The 17,929-nt window shown below is 38.1% G+C and overlaps 1 protein-coding gene across 2 annotated transcripts in view; it reads right to left on the bottom strand.

The window, feature by feature from the left end:
* The window catches only part of LRRC49 (leucine rich repeat containing 49), a 42,548-nt gene extending 25,500 nt beyond the window's left edge, over window positions 1–17,048 (bottom strand). Inside the window, exons 1-8 of one of the 2 annotated variants that reach the window (XM_017827524.1) lie at window positions 16,965–17,048; window positions 16,408–16,470; window positions 15,782–15,869; window positions 13,372–13,471; window positions 12,684–12,887; window positions 11,110–11,176; window positions 4,692–4,835; window positions 2,306–2,367 (exon numbers count right to left, since the gene is read on the bottom strand). In XM_017827524.1, the coding sequence (XP_017683013.1) occupies window positions 2,306–2,367; window positions 4,692–4,835; window positions 11,110–11,176; window positions 12,684–12,887; window positions 13,372–13,471; window positions 15,782–15,869; window positions 16,408–16,470; window positions 16,965–17,018 (782 nt within the window). In that variant the 5' untranslated portion in view covers window positions 17,019–17,048. The remainder of the gene's footprint in view (window positions 1–2,305; window positions 2,368–4,691; window positions 4,836–11,109; window positions 11,177–12,683; window positions 12,888–13,371; window positions 13,472–15,781; window positions 15,870–16,407; window positions 16,471–16,964) is intronic. The other variant, XM_017827525.1, reaches the window with a different exon arrangement.
* Window positions 17,049–17,929: the final 881 nt, after the last annotated feature.

Genomic DNA, 17,929 nt, shown 5'->3' with positions numbered 1-17,929 from the left:
ACACAGAAAAACAGGAACGAGAAAAACTTTCCACGGAAGAATTGCCTGAAAAATGCTATTTTTTAAAAAGGAGCATTAATAAAATATTTTCATGAAACTGTAACAAACATACTCAAGTTTTGGCAATTTTTTTGTTTGTTTCCATTTGCAGGTTTTTTCTATGCACCTACAGATAAATGAATGAGGGTATTTGTGCACCAATTTGCTTGTCAGAGAAAATTCAGTTATATAGATGTGGCTGTTTCCAGGGAAAATAATTCTTCATTTTACCACATGGCACACATTAAACTCAAAAGCACACAAAATCATTTAAAAGGGGTGTAAGAACGTTCAGATGGAGCACAGCAATTCACAAGTATTATGGCTACATAGAACTTCTTCAGTCAGTTCAAACAGTATCAAGCCAAGCATCAAAAACAGACAGTCAAGAAGATCTTGTATATTTAATCATTTTCCTGCTTGAAGACAGATCTACTACGTAACTCAAAATCAGGAATTAATGGGGGTTTTAGCCTTCAGAACTGCAATATGTAATAAAAGTTTGCTATTTAAAAAATCCAAGCTAAATGTGTTCAAAAGGAATTTTTAATTTGTTTTAAAATAATGACTAGTAAATCAAGAGTTAAACTTATCCATCCACCTATCTACCCACATATGTGCACAAAATTTATAGAAGAGCAAAGTCTTTTGTTTAACCTTAAGGGGTTTTTATACCTATTCCAACTGAAAATTAAAACTAAATTATGTATTTGCACACATGTTCTAAATAAATATTTCTAGCTTACATGAAAACTGAGTTGATTTATTAATAGTTCAACTGAAGCCCCAATAAATAAATAACAAAAATTATGATATAAGACCAAGAAGCAAGCTACTGATCACATGAACTTTGAGAAATTTATTTCAAAACCTCACAGAAAAAACAGAACATTTTCCCTTCTTTGAACACTGTGAAAATACCAGGAATTTGCATAAAACAATTTGAGAAAGGCGTCAGAAAGAGACACAAAATATACCAAGTATATAAAAAGAGATGGAAATTGCACTGACTGCAGTGATGCTCCCCGACAGCAAGGGAGGCAGTTACTGCAGTCCCCTCCTTGTTCCTGCCAACCTGAGACCTTTTTTTAGAAAACCAGAAACAAAAGGCAAGTCTCAATTCTGGAAATTATTCAAGAGCAGCAAAACGCTAAACTCCTCTTCATTATGCCAGCTGAAAACATAAGATAAAAAGGCTAGCTAATTAACGAAGGGAAGAGCATATTAAAGATCCCTGCAGTTCATCTTTGAATTTTTTTTTAAAATGCTTAATAGCCATGAGTATTTAAGATGATGTACTGCATTTGTACTTTAAGAGCCTAAGGAACACAGACAAGTAGGTTGGAGCTGTCTGCAAAAAACACAATGCAGGTCAGCATAAAATGTTTGAGTAGCTGTTACAATAAAAGCCCACACTAAGTACATTTTACAGGGAAAGCAGATAGCACAAGAACAGCACGGCATTTCCAGTAATTAGAACATGAAGCCTCTCTCCCCTACCCCACATTCAATTATTTGATTCTAAACAAAGAAAGCTGCTGGTGATCAAGGGATTAAAAAAAAAGGACATACCAAAGTGAAGATAATGCAGGCACTTTTTTTTGTTTAAATACTGGCACGAGTATGAAGGCAGACTCGAAAAATGCATTAATATGAAAAGGCACAGAAGACAAACAGTTCTATTTATAACAAAATGCTCTTAGTTACTTGAAACTATAGAAGACCTGCTTTGTGAGCTGAGCTATTCTGCTTCTGCATCTGGTCTGAAAGGGAACCATGAATATACCTTTCAGACTTTATTAATATATGGACAAGTAAAATACAAGCATGAAATAATCTCCCCATTGTAAGCAGAATCTGACTCAGCAGTTTGTGTAACTCCATAAATACAGGGATGGTATTTTAGGCATAATTTGTACCTTGCATAATGTTGCTCTAACAGACATCTAGGTTAACAGTAAACCAACAGATTCACAAAACCACGTCTAATTTTGACCCCTATAAACAGTATGATCATTTTTAAATTAAAAATACATGTTTCTTGGTAGAATACTCATAGTACAACTAACATTTAAATGCAAAGGGTTTAAAGAATTTTCATGTTTAAATTAGAAAATACACAATGGCTTGGTTATGTTATCTGATATATTAGGGGGGAGAAGAAAAGTATCTTTACTCACAGTGTTTGAATTTTAACTGTAATGAAATACAGCTCCAATAGGATATTTCAAATTACTGATAGGAAGCAAACTACTATTTCCCTTACCTAGATATATTGTTGAAGCTGAGGAAGAGACGCTGGAGACAGGGCAAAGTATCCACATCTTTCTAGAAGGAAGAGATAGAGGCACAAATTCAGTAGCTGAAGTAGCTTTTGAACCTCTCTACCTGGCCTGATGAGACACTTTCATTTCTGGATGCCATAACCTTGCTGCAACACTGATTTCTGTTGAAGGTGCAGCTCCATCTCTCCCCAGTGCAGACTGCAAGGGAGTGTTTCAGTGCAGATCCCTACTCTGCAGAACACGCTGCATCACTTGCAAAGCAAATGATGTTAAAGAAAAAGAAGATAGGGCTGCTGCTGCTTTTTGAACAGGCTTTTGGGAAACAAGCCAAGGTGCTGTCTCAGCACTTAAGCTGCAGGATAAACACGCTAAAAAAAAAAAAAAGGGGGGAAGAAAAAAAAAGAAAAAGGTTTGCTGAAATAAGGTTTTTGAAGTGCAATACAGCAGTGCAAGTAGCACCACCAAACAGCAGTGACTCTTCTGTCAGAGAATGATCTGAAGGACTCTGTCACCTTTACAACCTCTACAATTAACATTTTCAAAAAGGAACGAGCTTCCAGAATAAGCAACTGTAAATTTAATATATGTCACTAAAGACCTTTGCAGAAAACCTCTAAACAGCAAATAGCTCAACTATTAGTAAGATGAAACGTATCAAGATTATTTAACATATCAAATAACTTCATTTGTGAAATATAAACCCATAACAGACAGGTATCACAGCGTGCAGTGACTCACAAACCATTCAGCCTGCACACCTAACTCCTCTGTTCCAAGCCTGCATCTCCTTACCCTGCTTGAAGCCAGTGGACACAAAGCTCAGAAATGGAAAGGAGCATCAGAGCTCCCTGCCTTGATTTTGGCCACACAATCAAATCTAGAGCTCTTCCTCTCTCCATAAGATTTGTAACACGTTTACAGAGCATTCCAGAACCAGTTCATTCCAACCAAACAGGTGAACAAAGGCAGCTCTAAACCAACCACGGAGCTGCTATTACTGAAACCCCAAATGTGAGCTACCAGGGGCTGCTGAGAGTCCCTGCTGGGTACAGTGAGCAGGGCTTACGTGGTCAAGTCTGCAGCTGCAAAACTCCTGGTTAGAGCTGCTCTGAATCCTCCCAGGTCAGACCATGGAAAGCTGGAGTTCACAAGAGAATTACATCTGGACATCCCCTCTGCCCCTAAGTGCTGATGCCTAAAGGGGTGGGCACACATGAAATCAGTGGACACACACATGAAGACAGGCATTACAGGGTCACACATAATAATTCTTTAGCAGCAATGATTTCAACTAATCACTGGAGAAGACAAATTCCCATAACTAAAGTGATATGTTACTGCCCTTTAAAATATGTTGGAAGTCTCACAGGTGTGACAGCAAACACTAGGTAGGATTATTAAATAAAAAAGCCTCCAGCTCCTTCAGTTTTTATACAAAGTCTTATAGGGCAGTGGACATAGAGGGCAGGAGCTCTTTTGTGAAAAGATGGTGAACACCTTGAGCAGTTCTCCTTCAAGTCTAAGATCAAGCTGCAGGTGAAAAAATCCAAAATTCTAAACTTTTAATACCTCAAAGCAAACAAGCAGATCAGTCTTTCAAAGAAACAGTGCCCCTAATTCACAACAGGAAAATAAACAGTTATTTCATAGTTCCTGGTATGTATAGATTCATGCTTTTAATGCCATACAAGTTTATAAATAAATACTGTTTTATTTTAAAAGGTTCTTGTTCAGAGAATATACTTGCCATATCTGAACTACAACTCAAATTGCGGAGTGAAAAACTTTATTTTTAGAACATGAAGACTTACAGTGCTAGGCTGAAACTTGAACTGGGAAATTCTGCTTTTATGATCCATACCTCTGTTTCTGGCACAAATGCAGAGAAAATTCTTAAGATCATGAAATTTAAGATGATTTGACTGCTTACCTAAACTACAGAAATTGGGAATATTTCTAGAAAACAAAATTGTGTGGAAGAAAAGTATCTAAATTTGTATGCAGACCACAAATCTGCTCCAGAAACTCTTTTTACCCCCCTGATAGAGGAACATCATGAGCTTTCAAAATCTGAAGCACTACAAGTCATCATAGAATCATAGCAATGTTTGGGTTGGAAGGGATCTTTAAAGGCCACCTAAGTCCAGCCTCCCCGATCACATTTGAAGACAATAACACCAAAAATTAATTTCTCTTTTTTTCACCTTTATGTTGTGAACTGAAGTATTGCAGGAGAAAAACATGAAACAACACAAGGAAAACACAAGATTTCTGAAATGCTGATATGGTTTAAAGAAGTTATAGTGCATTTTGTCAAAATCAAAGAAAAGGGGAAAAAAGGAAAAATGAAAGAGTTTTGCTCCTTACTATAGCAGAGACTTGATTATGACGAAGGTTGAGCTCTGTGAGGGAATCCAGTCCATTCAGATTTTCTACAATGGTCAGTAGGTTTCTGGCAAGGTTTAACACCCTCAGCTCACTCAAATGACTGATGTTCTCTATTTTAGTAATCTGTGAAAGAGTATGATAAAGATGCTCACTGTGGTTTAAATGGATATAAAATAGATACACATTGCACATACTTTTTGCAAAAAAAGTAAACATGAACAATTGAGTTAATGCAATAGTGTGCTTGTGGATTTTTATAAACCATGACACTCATATCCAACAGTTGAAAAAAAGTTACAGTCTGCCAGAAACTCAGAATGAATATTCACTAATACCCTTCTGGCCACGCTGCAGTAAACCTCAGTCAACATTTCCTTCCTGCCATCAGAAATCAGGTTACTTCAGCTGTGCTGCTCTGCAGCAGCAACCTCAAAGACACCATAAAACCAAGACAACGCTGATGATACCAAGGTATGCCAAAATGAGGAAATTCTGTGCATGGTTCATCCTTAATTTGTCTGCAAACACACTCAAACAAATCTCCTGGTGCCTATGCTGCAAGAATAAGCAGCATCTTACCTTCCTACCATCACAGAACTCTGCACCAATTTCCCTTCATGACTCTTTAAGTCAGCAGCAGCACTCACAGCTCTATCTACAGGGGCTCCACAGACAGATTTTGCAGCTGGTCATGAGGACAGGAACCTGCTGTGAGGCAGGGGCCAGTAGCACCCACAGCCTCTGAAGAAGAAAACTATTTGAAATTGCAGCTTGAAAGGAAGTTTTATGAGCAGGTAATTGCTGGGATCAGAAAGACATATTCAAAGGTTAGGAAAGAAGCAGCAGCATCCTTAGTTGGGATACACAGCACATCTGCTTGACAGTCCTCAGCACTTCAGCAACTCATGGCTTCCCGTGATTAGAAAATGCAGGGATCAAACAAAGAGTCTGAGCTACAGTAAACAGGCAGCTGCCAGAGGTTTGTTTTTATACTTTATACCCTATTTTAAAGATTCAGGTGACAATGAAAAAAAAAAAGTAATAAAAAGAGTAAAAATAGCTAATGACCCTTAATTTTATGTTTAACTTCTGGAAAAACAATTGTGTTTTACAAAGGCATTGATTACTGCTGTGGTGACACAACATGGGTTCCCTTCCTGCTGTTAGCATTCCTCAGTGATCCACACAAGGTTGTCTATGCAGATATTTATTTCTCACAGTGGTCTGTCCCCCAGCACCCCTGCAGACACTTATGCATGACTTGCATACATGGAGGAGAAGCACAGCCACTGCATGGGGAATGTGCCTGTCATACTCTTGGTGAAACCTGTGCTGTGTGGCAAAAAGGCAGCAGGTCTTCCTGTGGCAAAGACTCCAGCCAGCCACCCTGTGGGGCAGTGCATCCAAGGATACAGGGCACAGAGCTACTGACAATGTCCTAACATTGTCCCTTTCAATGAGAATGATCATCTGCTGGGCCACTGCAAGCCCCCTCCAACGCCCAGTCCTCGGGGACACCTTCCCTGGTGTCACCTTCCCAGGGACAGAGAACTTCCTGGGCCTTTAGACCAGCACAACCCTGGCTGTGCCAGTTTACAGCAAGTCCCTGACACTTCCTGGAATAGAAGAGGCAAGGCAGCTATTATTTAACAGTTTGAGTTGGTAATTTTCATGTATGTACCCATATATGAGTCTGTGGCATATGACTGGAATATGCTGCTATAAACAGCACTTCAGCAATTTTTCTATTAAAAAACACACCAAAGTAGATACCAAGACCAAAATTAAATAACATCCTAAGCCTGCTTTTGATTCAAGTGCTAATTAAACTATCCACTTACTTTTTTTTTTATGCAGAGAAAAAAATTATCAGGATACAAAAATATTACAGCAAGAGGAACAGAAAATGCCACTATTTAGAAGAATATATTCAGACAAAAAAAAACTTGTAAAAGCAACACTGAGAGCAGATGGCTGGCACGAAGAGCACAGACCTCTGCAGATATCTGCTTAGCCAGAATTTCTGCATGCCACAGGGTGGAATATTAATCCTGGCATTTTACTGCTACTGCAAAGATAATGATTTCATCAGCAATGTATAGAGATACTCTCACACTTTGCTAAATTTCCAGATTAACTCTACTGGATTTCCTGTTTCAATTATTCATGCCCACATGAAGGGACACCAGCTTCTCATATACACTATTAGATATGGAATAAGACAAGTTATTATCACCTTTTTTTGGGTGATTCAAGTAACACTTTGATAATACCGTAAAGAAATTTTATCTATGACTATTTTCTATTAATTATAAATAAGATTGTTAACCATTTCTATTTGCCTTTTGAAGTACACAAGTCAAAGACTACTTGTAAACACTGAACAAAACCACTATTCTATTTTCTTGTTTGCTTGTACCTTTGAATACTTCGCTATGAAACAGAGCTCAGAAGAAGGTTTTTTTTGCCCCTAATAATCACTCATTAATAATTAAATTGCACAAATAATTAAATGCACAAAAGTTGCATCTTTTAAAAAACATTTCTGAGATTACTGAAAAGAAGTTCACGTCTGTAAAAAAAATCAGGTTTCATTATTTGTCCTTTTACTTATATCTTGAACTTTTGGCAAGAAAAGTAACTCACAGAACTAAACAGAACACAAGAAATTACTCCAATGACTTTTTATACTTCAAGCATTCTAGAATAAAATTCCTGTGTAGGGTCCCTGAATGATGCAGTATCCTGTGTCCATATTAGTGTGTTAATCATAGAAAGAGAGTCTCTATGTGAAAATTCAATCAGTGGTACTAAAATGCTGTATTCTTACAAACTTTTACTGGGCAGTATTAGTATCAAGAGCCTTAATAAATCATGTAGAAACACAGGTAAAGAGTAGAAACACAGGTAAAGAGTAGTTGTATGACAAAAGAATTCATATTTTGTCATTTTTGTAAGGCATATGCATTAAGTGTAGTATTTTATTAGACGTAACACTGGAGGGGTTTTAACTTTCTTTTGACCACTTATTACATGAAGAGATTTTTTCAAGTATAATGCATTTAAAAACTTGATTTGAAAAAGAAAAGAGAAAAAAAAAATCATACAAGGTTTATCATTTAGCATCGTGGAATACTATACCTCAATGTTTTAAAGTACATCTGGTTCCCAGTATATTTCTCACTTGGCAGGAGAAGTCTCAAAGTTCTGAGCAAATCATATCATCCAAAGAACCCAGCATGCAAATAAACCAGAATACTTTCCCAAAAGTCAACAAAAATGAAATTTTTCTCCTTCTCTTTTTCCTCACCTCCAACCTTTTGGAAACATTACCTCTTCAGAAGTTTCCCAATCTGCATTCCATCTGCAGGACTGATTTACACTCCCAGAGAGAGGAAGGGAGGGACTAAGACTAAAACATGAATCCAGCTTTCCTCTGAACTGCTACTACTTCATGAACACTAACAAGAATAAATAAGTTCTAGCTAGGCTCTGGAACTATTTTTGATAAATAAAATTAGTAATATTCATATTCTGGACGCATCCTATTTGAGTATTGATATTCTGCATCAGCTGGAATAGAGTTAGTTTTCTTCTTAATAGCTGTTACAGAGCTGGTTTAAATTTAGTGCAAGAATTATGCTGGCAACATGCTGATGTTTCAGTTATTCTAAGCAGTGCTTTCCCTAAGTTAAGGACTTCCAGTGCCTCATGCTCTGCCAATGAGCAGGGGCACGAGTCGTGAGGGCACAGCCAGGAGAGCTGAGCTGAACTGGCCGAAGGGACGTTCCATGCCATGAAACACTTGGTGTATAAACTGAGGGGAGCTGGCCAGGAACTGCCAGCTGCCTGTTGTGGACAGGCTGGGCGTTGGTCAGGATGTGGAGAGCAGTTGCACTGCTCACCTCTTCTTTCTCCCGGGTTTCACTCATCTCTCTTTCTCCTTTTCATTACGATTACTGTTATTATCTTTAGAATTGGATTTTAATTTGATTCAGTTAAACTGTTCTTACCTCAACACACAGGTTTCACCTGTTTTTCTGATTCTCCTCCCTGTCCAACTGCAGGGAAGGGTGGTGTTGGTGAGCCAGGGGTTGGTGGTATTTAGGTGCTGGATGGGGTTAAACCACAACAATCTACTCAGATGCCACTGAGATCTCTCATCTTACATAGAACTACTGTGTATAATGAAAACAGCTAACATTTTTTGATAGCCTAATGTATTTCCAATACTTTACTATAACTTGGACACAAGGTCATTGTTCAATGATCATCTGGGATCACTGGGAACATAGAAATGATTCTGAGCATAATTAACAATGCTCAATGATTGTTGTCCTTCTGCAGAACACCGCTGACATAAGGCTGGCTCTAATTTTACTGATCTGTTTTTTAAATTGTTACATTCTGGAACACTGGAAACCGTATTTTTTGAAGTTCTCAAAGCCAATTCTGCTGTTTAAATCTGTTCTTCAAAAATTTACAGTGTAGAAGAAATATCTCTTAAGATAGACTAGAAGGCTGCCCTAAATAAAAATACCACAAATTTAAATAGAGTTAAAAGAGCCCCTTATTCACTGTTACATAAGCAAACAACAACAACAAAGAACAGCCTTCAAACAGGGCACTAATACACTAAGCAGATACATCAGCATTTCTTCCCTTCATTATGCCTTCAAAAAGAACTAATACTGTGTACAGCAGATTGGTGTTTCAAATTTTGAATTTCTCAAAGACAGGGAAAAAGAATCTAAAAGGGATAACTTGCATATCTTTAAACTGGAAAGGAACGAAAAGGTAATTTATTAATAGAAACGAAGTTCGTAGTCTTTATTAGGTCTTTCCATGAAAAAAATACAATAAACCTATAAAAAAAAATGCAAAAAACCCCAATTCCATTTTTTAACATTTGTGCCCTTCACATATACGTTTATGATTCAAACATTCTGAAAACCAAAATAACTTACTATATTCCACGGTATTAGTTCCTTACATAGGGTAATTTGTGATGTTCTCTGGATCAAAGTAGGACTATCATTATGAAGCTGATCTAGCAACAGCCAGCTGGGCACTATGCCCACAACTCCTAGTAAAGTAGTAAATTAATATAAAGAGAGTTGTACAGATACTTGAAGGGAAAAAAAAAAAAGAAGGGGGGAAAATCAAGTCCAGTCTAAATCACAATCACTTGTAAGAGCTGTGCATGATGTGTTTCATTTCCATCAGTGACTCCTTCTTTTGTGCTGTGAAAGTGTGCTGACTGGCACAGCTTTATCTGCAAGTATTTTTATCAAAAACATAACTCCCCTTCGATTTCCAACAGCAGTAAGAAAAGGATGATAACCACACAAAACCTTAGAATGAACACGTTTGGAGATGGCCAAGACTCCAAGGGCATTGCCATCATCTGGTCCTAGACTGCCTCTGGCACTGCATAACACACACACTGTTTGCCTGGTGTTACTCAATGCAGCCCCAAACTTACTGCAGCACTTTTAACAATAACTCCCTATAGTGCTGGCTTGTCTTTGTCTTTTTTTTTTTTTTTAAAGCATTTCCACTCTTCACTGTCAAGCAATTGTAGAATAAACACACACAGAGAAATCAGTAAGACATTAAAACCCTCAAAAGAGGAATGCAGAGAATTCACACGTTGGTCCTATACAGTCACAATAACCACATGTTGTTTTAAACATCTGAATTATGGGACATTTTGTATTACATGTGGTTTGAATTTATTTGACAAAGAATACTATATCCAGCTTGCCCCTGACACTCCATGCTGCTTCTGACATACCCATTAAACAAAAAATCTTCTTACATGTACTACAGCTAAAACTCCATGCACCCCTTGAAGCACAAATGATTGTTTAGTATCAAACTGAAGAACCTGAACAGATGTTAAGTGACCTAAGTCCCTTCACAAGCACGAATCAACGAAGAGCTCAGACCCACTCTGCTTTTTCCTGCACAAATTTAAGTCTTCCACATATATGTAAGGGATCTGGTTTTGTAAGACCACCAACAGTAGAAACAACACAACAATCAATGGGATCTTAAAATTTTATATGACTTCCAAGACTGTGTTACTTTAACTGCACCACAAATACTTGTGGTAGGTGACTACTGTGTAGGTGTGAGTGTTACTACACCCAGTGGACTCAATTTTAACTGCTGAAACTCTCCTGAAGTACAAGGCTGGAATTACAAGAGACTTAATACAAAGATTCAAAATAAACACCATGTCCCCTTTTATTAATTTACTTATTTCTGTGACCTCAAAAGTTGAAAAATTTGCCACCAGTTCCCTTTCAAGAAACAACAGTTTTAGTAAAAGACACAGCACACACATGATGTCTACACAAGAAAAATAAGTAATCAAGTTATTGTACTATACCTGATTTCCATGGAGATCTAAAACATCAAGGTTTTTTAGGTTCTCCAGATTTGAGATCATCTTTATTCTGAAAGATTTCAATTATGACATAGATTATTTTTAATATTAGATTAAAAGTATTTTTCATTAGCCATTTTTTCCTGACTGCCAGGAGTAACAGAAAAATAACAAAGTTCTGAACCACGAAAAAAAAATTAATAAATGAGTATGCCTTAGACTATTACCTTCCTGACTGTCAATAATGCAATAGCAGCAGTATGTATGTGGCTCTTCTAGAGAGAGAAAAAGGAAGGAATCCTTGCTCCCCTAGAAAACAAAGTCGACAACCAACCTATCCAGATACCTAAATAATAGTAATTAAAAAAAGAATCTTACTGGCAAACAGCTAATTTCAAACCATTTTAATGAAAAACTATAGTGACACAGGCTTTTGAGAGTTTGTTAAAAGAACACAGAACTAAAAAAAACCCTGAAAGCCCTTTCTAGACAACAGAGATCTCTAAGTTTGGCAGTACGTCTTCTTACCTGAACAAATTCATTTTCTGAAAACTTCTCTGTCCTGTCCTATTTTCTCAGATTCCAAACCTAGGCTATTATATTCTCAACAGCATCATCTACTGGCTGATGATATTACACACATGTGTGTTAAGCATTTGCTTCAAGAGTAACCAAAGATCACACAGAGATCAAGCTGAAAACAAGTTGCTTTCAACTGTGTCTGACCTGCAATCAATCACTCCTGAGTATGTCTGGTCCTAACTATCCCCAAAACATACTTCTAGGCAAACAGGCTAAACTGCACTGGTTATGATATGAAAAGTAATTCCTCACCTTAAATTTACAGTTCCCATGCCCCAGGATTTTACTCTAAACAAAACTGATATCTACAAGTGAGATTTTTAATACCAAAGCTATTAGCTCCAGTAATACACTGCACTACTGAAAGTTGTCAGGTTTGAATACAGGATGAATTGGGAGGTACATTCTTTATAATCTACACATAATTGAAATTTGTTCACCACTTCTCACTATGCTGAATATAAAGAAAATAAGGAAAGTTAACAAGATGAGAGCACAGCCCTTAGGTGTGTGAGCAATTCCACAGATACTTCTATTAAATTATCAGTATTGGAGGCTTAAAGATTAGAATCAATAAGTAAGCATCAAATTCATGACTCCTCTGTCTGGTGTTTTTCCCAGCTAAATACATCAGACAGAAATACTTCCTGTAGGTTATAAATAATCAATGAATGCTCCAATTGATGTGAAAAGAGATTCCACCTGTCATACCAATCTAAGAACACATATTTAACAGCTGATCAGAATAGAAGATTAGATGGATACATGTAAAGTACTTCAGAATTATTGCTAAAATATATGTAAAAAAGAAAGTTTCTGAAGAACATGATGCACAAAAGCTGTGTCCTTCCTCAGCAGGATCCCTTAGCAAGTGTTAGGGATGGTCTCAAAGCAACATCACAAACTGAGAACTGTAAGTAACAGAAACAATGACAGATCACAGTTGTTACACCATAAAGAAGCAGGGTGTTTTAAGTTAGTTTTATTATTTTTACCTGTTCTTTCCCAACAAAAGGACTCTCAGGGATCTCAAAGTTGAAACCCCACTTATTTCCTCGATCTGATTATCATATAAATCTAAGAAAACAAGGTGGTGAAGATTAGAAATATTTTGGATCCGAGTTATAAAGTTATGTTGGAAATTCAACAGACGAAGATGATCTTCCCCATCGATAACTGGGCACACTGTCAGTTTTTGCCTGGAAGAATAAAAGAAACAAAAACACCAAACCACCCATGTAAGTAACAAATTGGTAACCCACCTTCAACTCACCCACTCTGACTGACCAGAGGGAAGTACATTATCTTAGTTAAGGTAACGTGAAGGTAATTAGGTTTGCTAACTAAAGTCTGTAAATAAAGTAACTCCTCCTACCTATTAAAAAATCAGCATGAAAACATAGCAGAAGTGTTTCCAAAATTTTCTGAATTCCTCTCCTCTTAGTCAGAGATTTGCTTGTTACATGGAAACTATATGGAAGTTTTATGTTGTGACTACACTCAAATTTCACCAGATGCGGCCTCACAATTTTTTAAGTTTTTCATCAGATACTGTATAAACAGACAGCTGATACCAGAATTCAGTGTTCCATGTCTATGAAATTTCTCTTTGGTTTATAGAACTTGACATTTGAAATATAAATACATTAGTGTGCTGTGGCATGTGCACTGTCACCTTCTCACCTTTCCAGGGTAAGTCTATCAGAGTTCAGGATTTTTTCCTCAGCAGTGCGTTGCAATACAGGAAATGTTATTGATGAACTGCTCCCAAAATTTGTATTATCTATTAGAAAAATCATACAGAGAACATATGAATTACTTTTTTGCAAGTGCATGTCATTAACTACAGGTGTTAAATGCAAAATTTTCTTGCTTATTAAGAATAAAGCATTACATAGTATACAACATGCTTTTTGCCTCCATTCAGTGCTATGATTTATCAGTTTTCTTTCCTGCTATTTTTTGTTTTCGACTATATCCCCCTAAATCCTCTTTCCAAAGTACATCCATTTGTTTTATTTCTGAGAGATTTTTGGTCAACAATTTGTTGTAAGCAGATATTTTGTAGACGCTTTTATTTTGATTAGAATTACCCAGTGATGCTTTAACATAAAGCTGTGTAATTGTTTCATAATTTCAGAATCTCAACTTAAAGAAGGTATTTCCTAACTTAAGATAAATTTAAAGACACGGATCAGGTGGATATTGATAGAACTAGAAACTAAACCACTAACACATTGAAAAAGTCCCACTGAGCCACAAACAAATGCCAAGTCTTTTAAAGGTACGTGCAATACCTCATAATGATTGGTATTATATTTCACTCCATTATCAAGAAAGAAACAGGCAGCCCTTTAAAATATATTTATAAAGGTGTCCATCTTTACCCATTTCATTAATATAAAAGCAAAGAGGTAAGATGTCTAAAAATACCCGCAAAATTAATCAACAAATGTGTTCTGTGAGCTTTGGCTTCTTTGGAACATGATCTACTGAAAAATACTGGTCAAAAATAAATCACTGGGCACGTACACTACCACAAAAATACAGGCTCAACTTCTATGTGTTTGCCCCTTTTTTTGCTTGTTTTTTTTCTTTTTTATTCTCTTCCTTCAAATAAATCAAATGTTAACAGAAAAAACATTAATTCTTCAACAAAGACAACTGCTATAGTGAGTTAGTTCATTATTGTCTAAAATATATCACTATTTGAGTAAAAAAATTTGTTGTTCAACTTAGAATCTTTTCAGTGCTACTCTTAACATTTTATCACTAGCTACTCTAGCAACATTATGTATCCTTCAAAATCAAAACAACTGTGAAGAAAAAAAAAATCGGAGACACTAAAAAAAAAAAAAAATCAAGATTGTTGCAAAAGTCTTAAATCAGTTGTGTCACGTGTTTAAACCAATAAACATAAGACCAGGGATTTAAAAATCAGTCTGAAACATGACAGGATGGCAGTAAAGTGACCTTTTTCCTTCTACTGTCATCCTCCTAAAGACACATGTGAAAGGTCCCTTTCATTACAGAAAGATCTATAAAAAGCCTCTGTTTAAATGCCTGTCTTACATTTCTGAAAAATATTTCCAGTGGTTTCCTGACAATGACCTACTAACCTCTCTTAATATCCAAAGAGAGCACTAGGAACACTTCTGGTAAGGCACCCAGCAAAAGAGAGAGAGACTGATGTTTCTCAGTGTTACCTGAAGCACGTGAACCAACACTGTGGCTGTTTAGTCAGGACCTGGATTTTGTAGGTGTGTGAATGGAAGTCTCACCAAATCCTGATAAAGAACCTGTACTCTGCTTCAACTCCAAACCAGACAGTTCTGTCAGACTGGATGGGACTGGGAGACAGAGCTGCTTATTACGCACCAAAGGACTTAATACTCTTTGGTCTCCTGCGCAGGGAACAAAACCAAGCTGCAGACTTACATTCACTCCATAAGTTGCATAATATCCCTAAAAATCAACCCATTCTGAGTGGCTGCTGGTCTCTGTTTTTTACCAGAATGAATAAAGAATAGCCATAACATTTAAATTGATCTTCTATCCTAGCCAATCACTGTTTTTACATGACAGGCAAGCAGCAGTAGCACGTCAAGAAATGCTGTTTCAGAGCTCTTCCAGTCCTCACCACAGTTAGCAGTGATATCACCAATATCTTGCTTTTCAAAGCCAAAAGCACACAAGCACAACAGGAAAATTATCTTTTCATATTGGGGTTCTGAATTAGAAACTAATTTTGTCTAAATATATATTATGATGTTAAATGTCCCATAAAATGTTACAAGAGAGAACTGTGTGGCTTTTTGAGGGAACGAACAGCAGGGCACTTGATAGGTTGTGGCTTTGCAGGTAGAAGAAATAATGTTCTTCCATGAGGGGAAAACATGTGATGAGAAAAGACAACTGCACCAGGACAGCAAGTTAAGGATGTAATGCAACAGTAATGACATTGAATTACTGTAGGCAAGAAGGAAAAGCTGTCACTCTTACATATTCTAATCATGACACAATCTCTCTTTACTGTTCGGTTAATAAAACACAGACACAAAAGACAAACAAAGCAAACCCTACTGAATATCACCTTGTCTTCCTGAATAGTTTTTTTCCAGATCATGCTGCAGAAGTCTGTTGTGGAAAGATGATGGTTCTTTATTTATCCTGAATTCAAACTGTAACACAACATTTAAGACAAATGTTAAAGTTTTCAAATGCAAATAACACCTACACAGACAAACACAACCTCAGTAGTAACTACGATTCTCAGGAAATTCTACTAATTATTTTAAAAAATAATAACTTCTCCAGTAAAAGGTTTACTCATTCTTTTAGGAAAAAAGCTTCAGTGTTGGAAACCAAAATGAAAATATGGAAGTTACCAGCACATGCATATGTAGTTGACTAAATAAAGAAAAATAATCCCACCCTGTAAGGAGTACAGGAGAAAGAGGGGTTCAGGCAGAACCCCTTTATATATATATGTACATATATATATAAAGTTTGTGGCAGGGTAGAGTACATTCCCCTGTTTTTACTTTATATGTCCCTGAGAGGATGAAATAAATTACTAAAATATTATCAGATACATTAGATATTATAAGTCAACAAATGACTACTGAAAAGGTAATTCCTATCTGAAAGCATACAAATTTGTATGTATCATACAACTGCTTTCATTCATATAGTTATCCAAGAAAAGGTAATAATTACTGGTTTGCTCTTATCTGGTATTGATGAGGTCTGGATAACCAGCTGAAGACCACAATTATTAACCTGCAAGTTGAAAGAAAAACAAATTAAATGCTACGTTTGTCAAAACCAGATATCAACACCAAGAGTTAAATGTAACAATACAGGCATTTTCAACAGCAAAATGCGTCAAGAAAGGAACTATTTTGCAAAAATATCATGAAGAACACAGCACAGCGCTAAGCAACACTAAATAATTTTTAGCTTTAAAAAAAAAATCACGCTGCGTTTAGTTTTAAAAATACACTGGAAGCACGACTTCCATGGGGATGCAATTCTCATCACGAAGAAAACAAGCGCTTGCATTTAAACACGCCTCTTTTCAAAAGGCAAAACATGCTGGTCTTTGGGTTTGTATGACAAAACGTGGCACCTACGTGCGAAGCAACCAGAACGATTAACAGAACCCCTTCACCGACTGGCTCATACACCCCCTCCCAGCGCATCACAGGGGGCACACACACAAACGGCACCGGGGGAGCCGCCGCCCGCCCGCCCGCACCCCCCGCAGCACCTACCGGTGCGGGCGCGGCCCGCGGGCCCCGGCCGGTGCGGCCCTTGCTGGGCACCATGTGCCGCTGTCCCTCAGCCCCGCACGGCCCCCACACCTCGCACAGCCCCCGCACAGCCCCGCGCCGCCGCCGCCGCCCTGTCGGAAATGGCCCCGCCGTTGCCGCGGCGACCGCCGCTTCCGTCCCGCCCGCCGGCCGGGGCGGCGCCGAGGGGCGGGAAACCGTGAGGGGACGGAGGGATGGAGGGAGGGACGTGGCGCCGTGCGGCCGCCCCGCTGTGCCCGGTGCCGGACCGCGTTCCCCCCGCGTGGTGAAAAGACACTATTACAGAGCCACAGATTGACAGAGCGGGTCAGGTCGGAAGGGACCGCAGTGGGTCACCTGGTCCAACCTCCCTGCTCAGAGGCTGGGTCATCCCAGAGCACGTGGCACAGGATTGTGTCCAGATGGGTCTGGAGTATCTCCAGTGAGGGAGACTCCACAGCCTCTCTGGGCAATCTGTGCCAGTGTTCGGTCACCTGCACAGTAAAGTTCTTGCTCATGTTCAAGTGGAACTTCAGTTTCTGCCTGTTGCCTCTTGTCCTATTGCTCAGCACCACCGATCAGAGTCTGGTCCATCCTCTGATGCCTCCCTTTAGATATTTATAACCCTCGATGAGGTCTTTCCTCAGGGCTGAACAGGCCCAGCTCCCGCAGCCTTTCCTCATAAGAGATATGCTCTAGTTCCCCAATCATCCTCATTGCCCTCCACCAGATACACTCCAGGAGTCCCATGTCTCTCTTTTACTGAATTACAATTGTATTTTTTCTGAATTCTACATCCGAGTGGCTGTTTGTGAAAACCTCTGACAGGACGAGAAGCTGGATGTACATTCCCTGAGGTTCTGCCTCAGGGAATTGCCTTGTGAGCACAGACTGGTCACAAAATATGTAAATCCCTGAGGTCAGCTGCAGCACAGAACAGTTCTTTG

The sequence above is a fragment of the Lepidothrix coronata genome, unplaced genomic scaffold, assembly GCF_001604755.1.
Source record: "Lepidothrix coronata isolate B3197 unplaced genomic scaffold, Lepidothrix_coronata-1.0 Scaffold140, whole genome shotgun sequence".
NCBI lineage: Eukaryota > Metazoa > Chordata > Aves > Passeriformes > Pipridae > Lepidothrix > Lepidothrix coronata.
The sequence above is the reverse complement of the archived record's forward strand: the minus strand, read 5'-3'. Positions and strand labels throughout refer to the sequence as shown.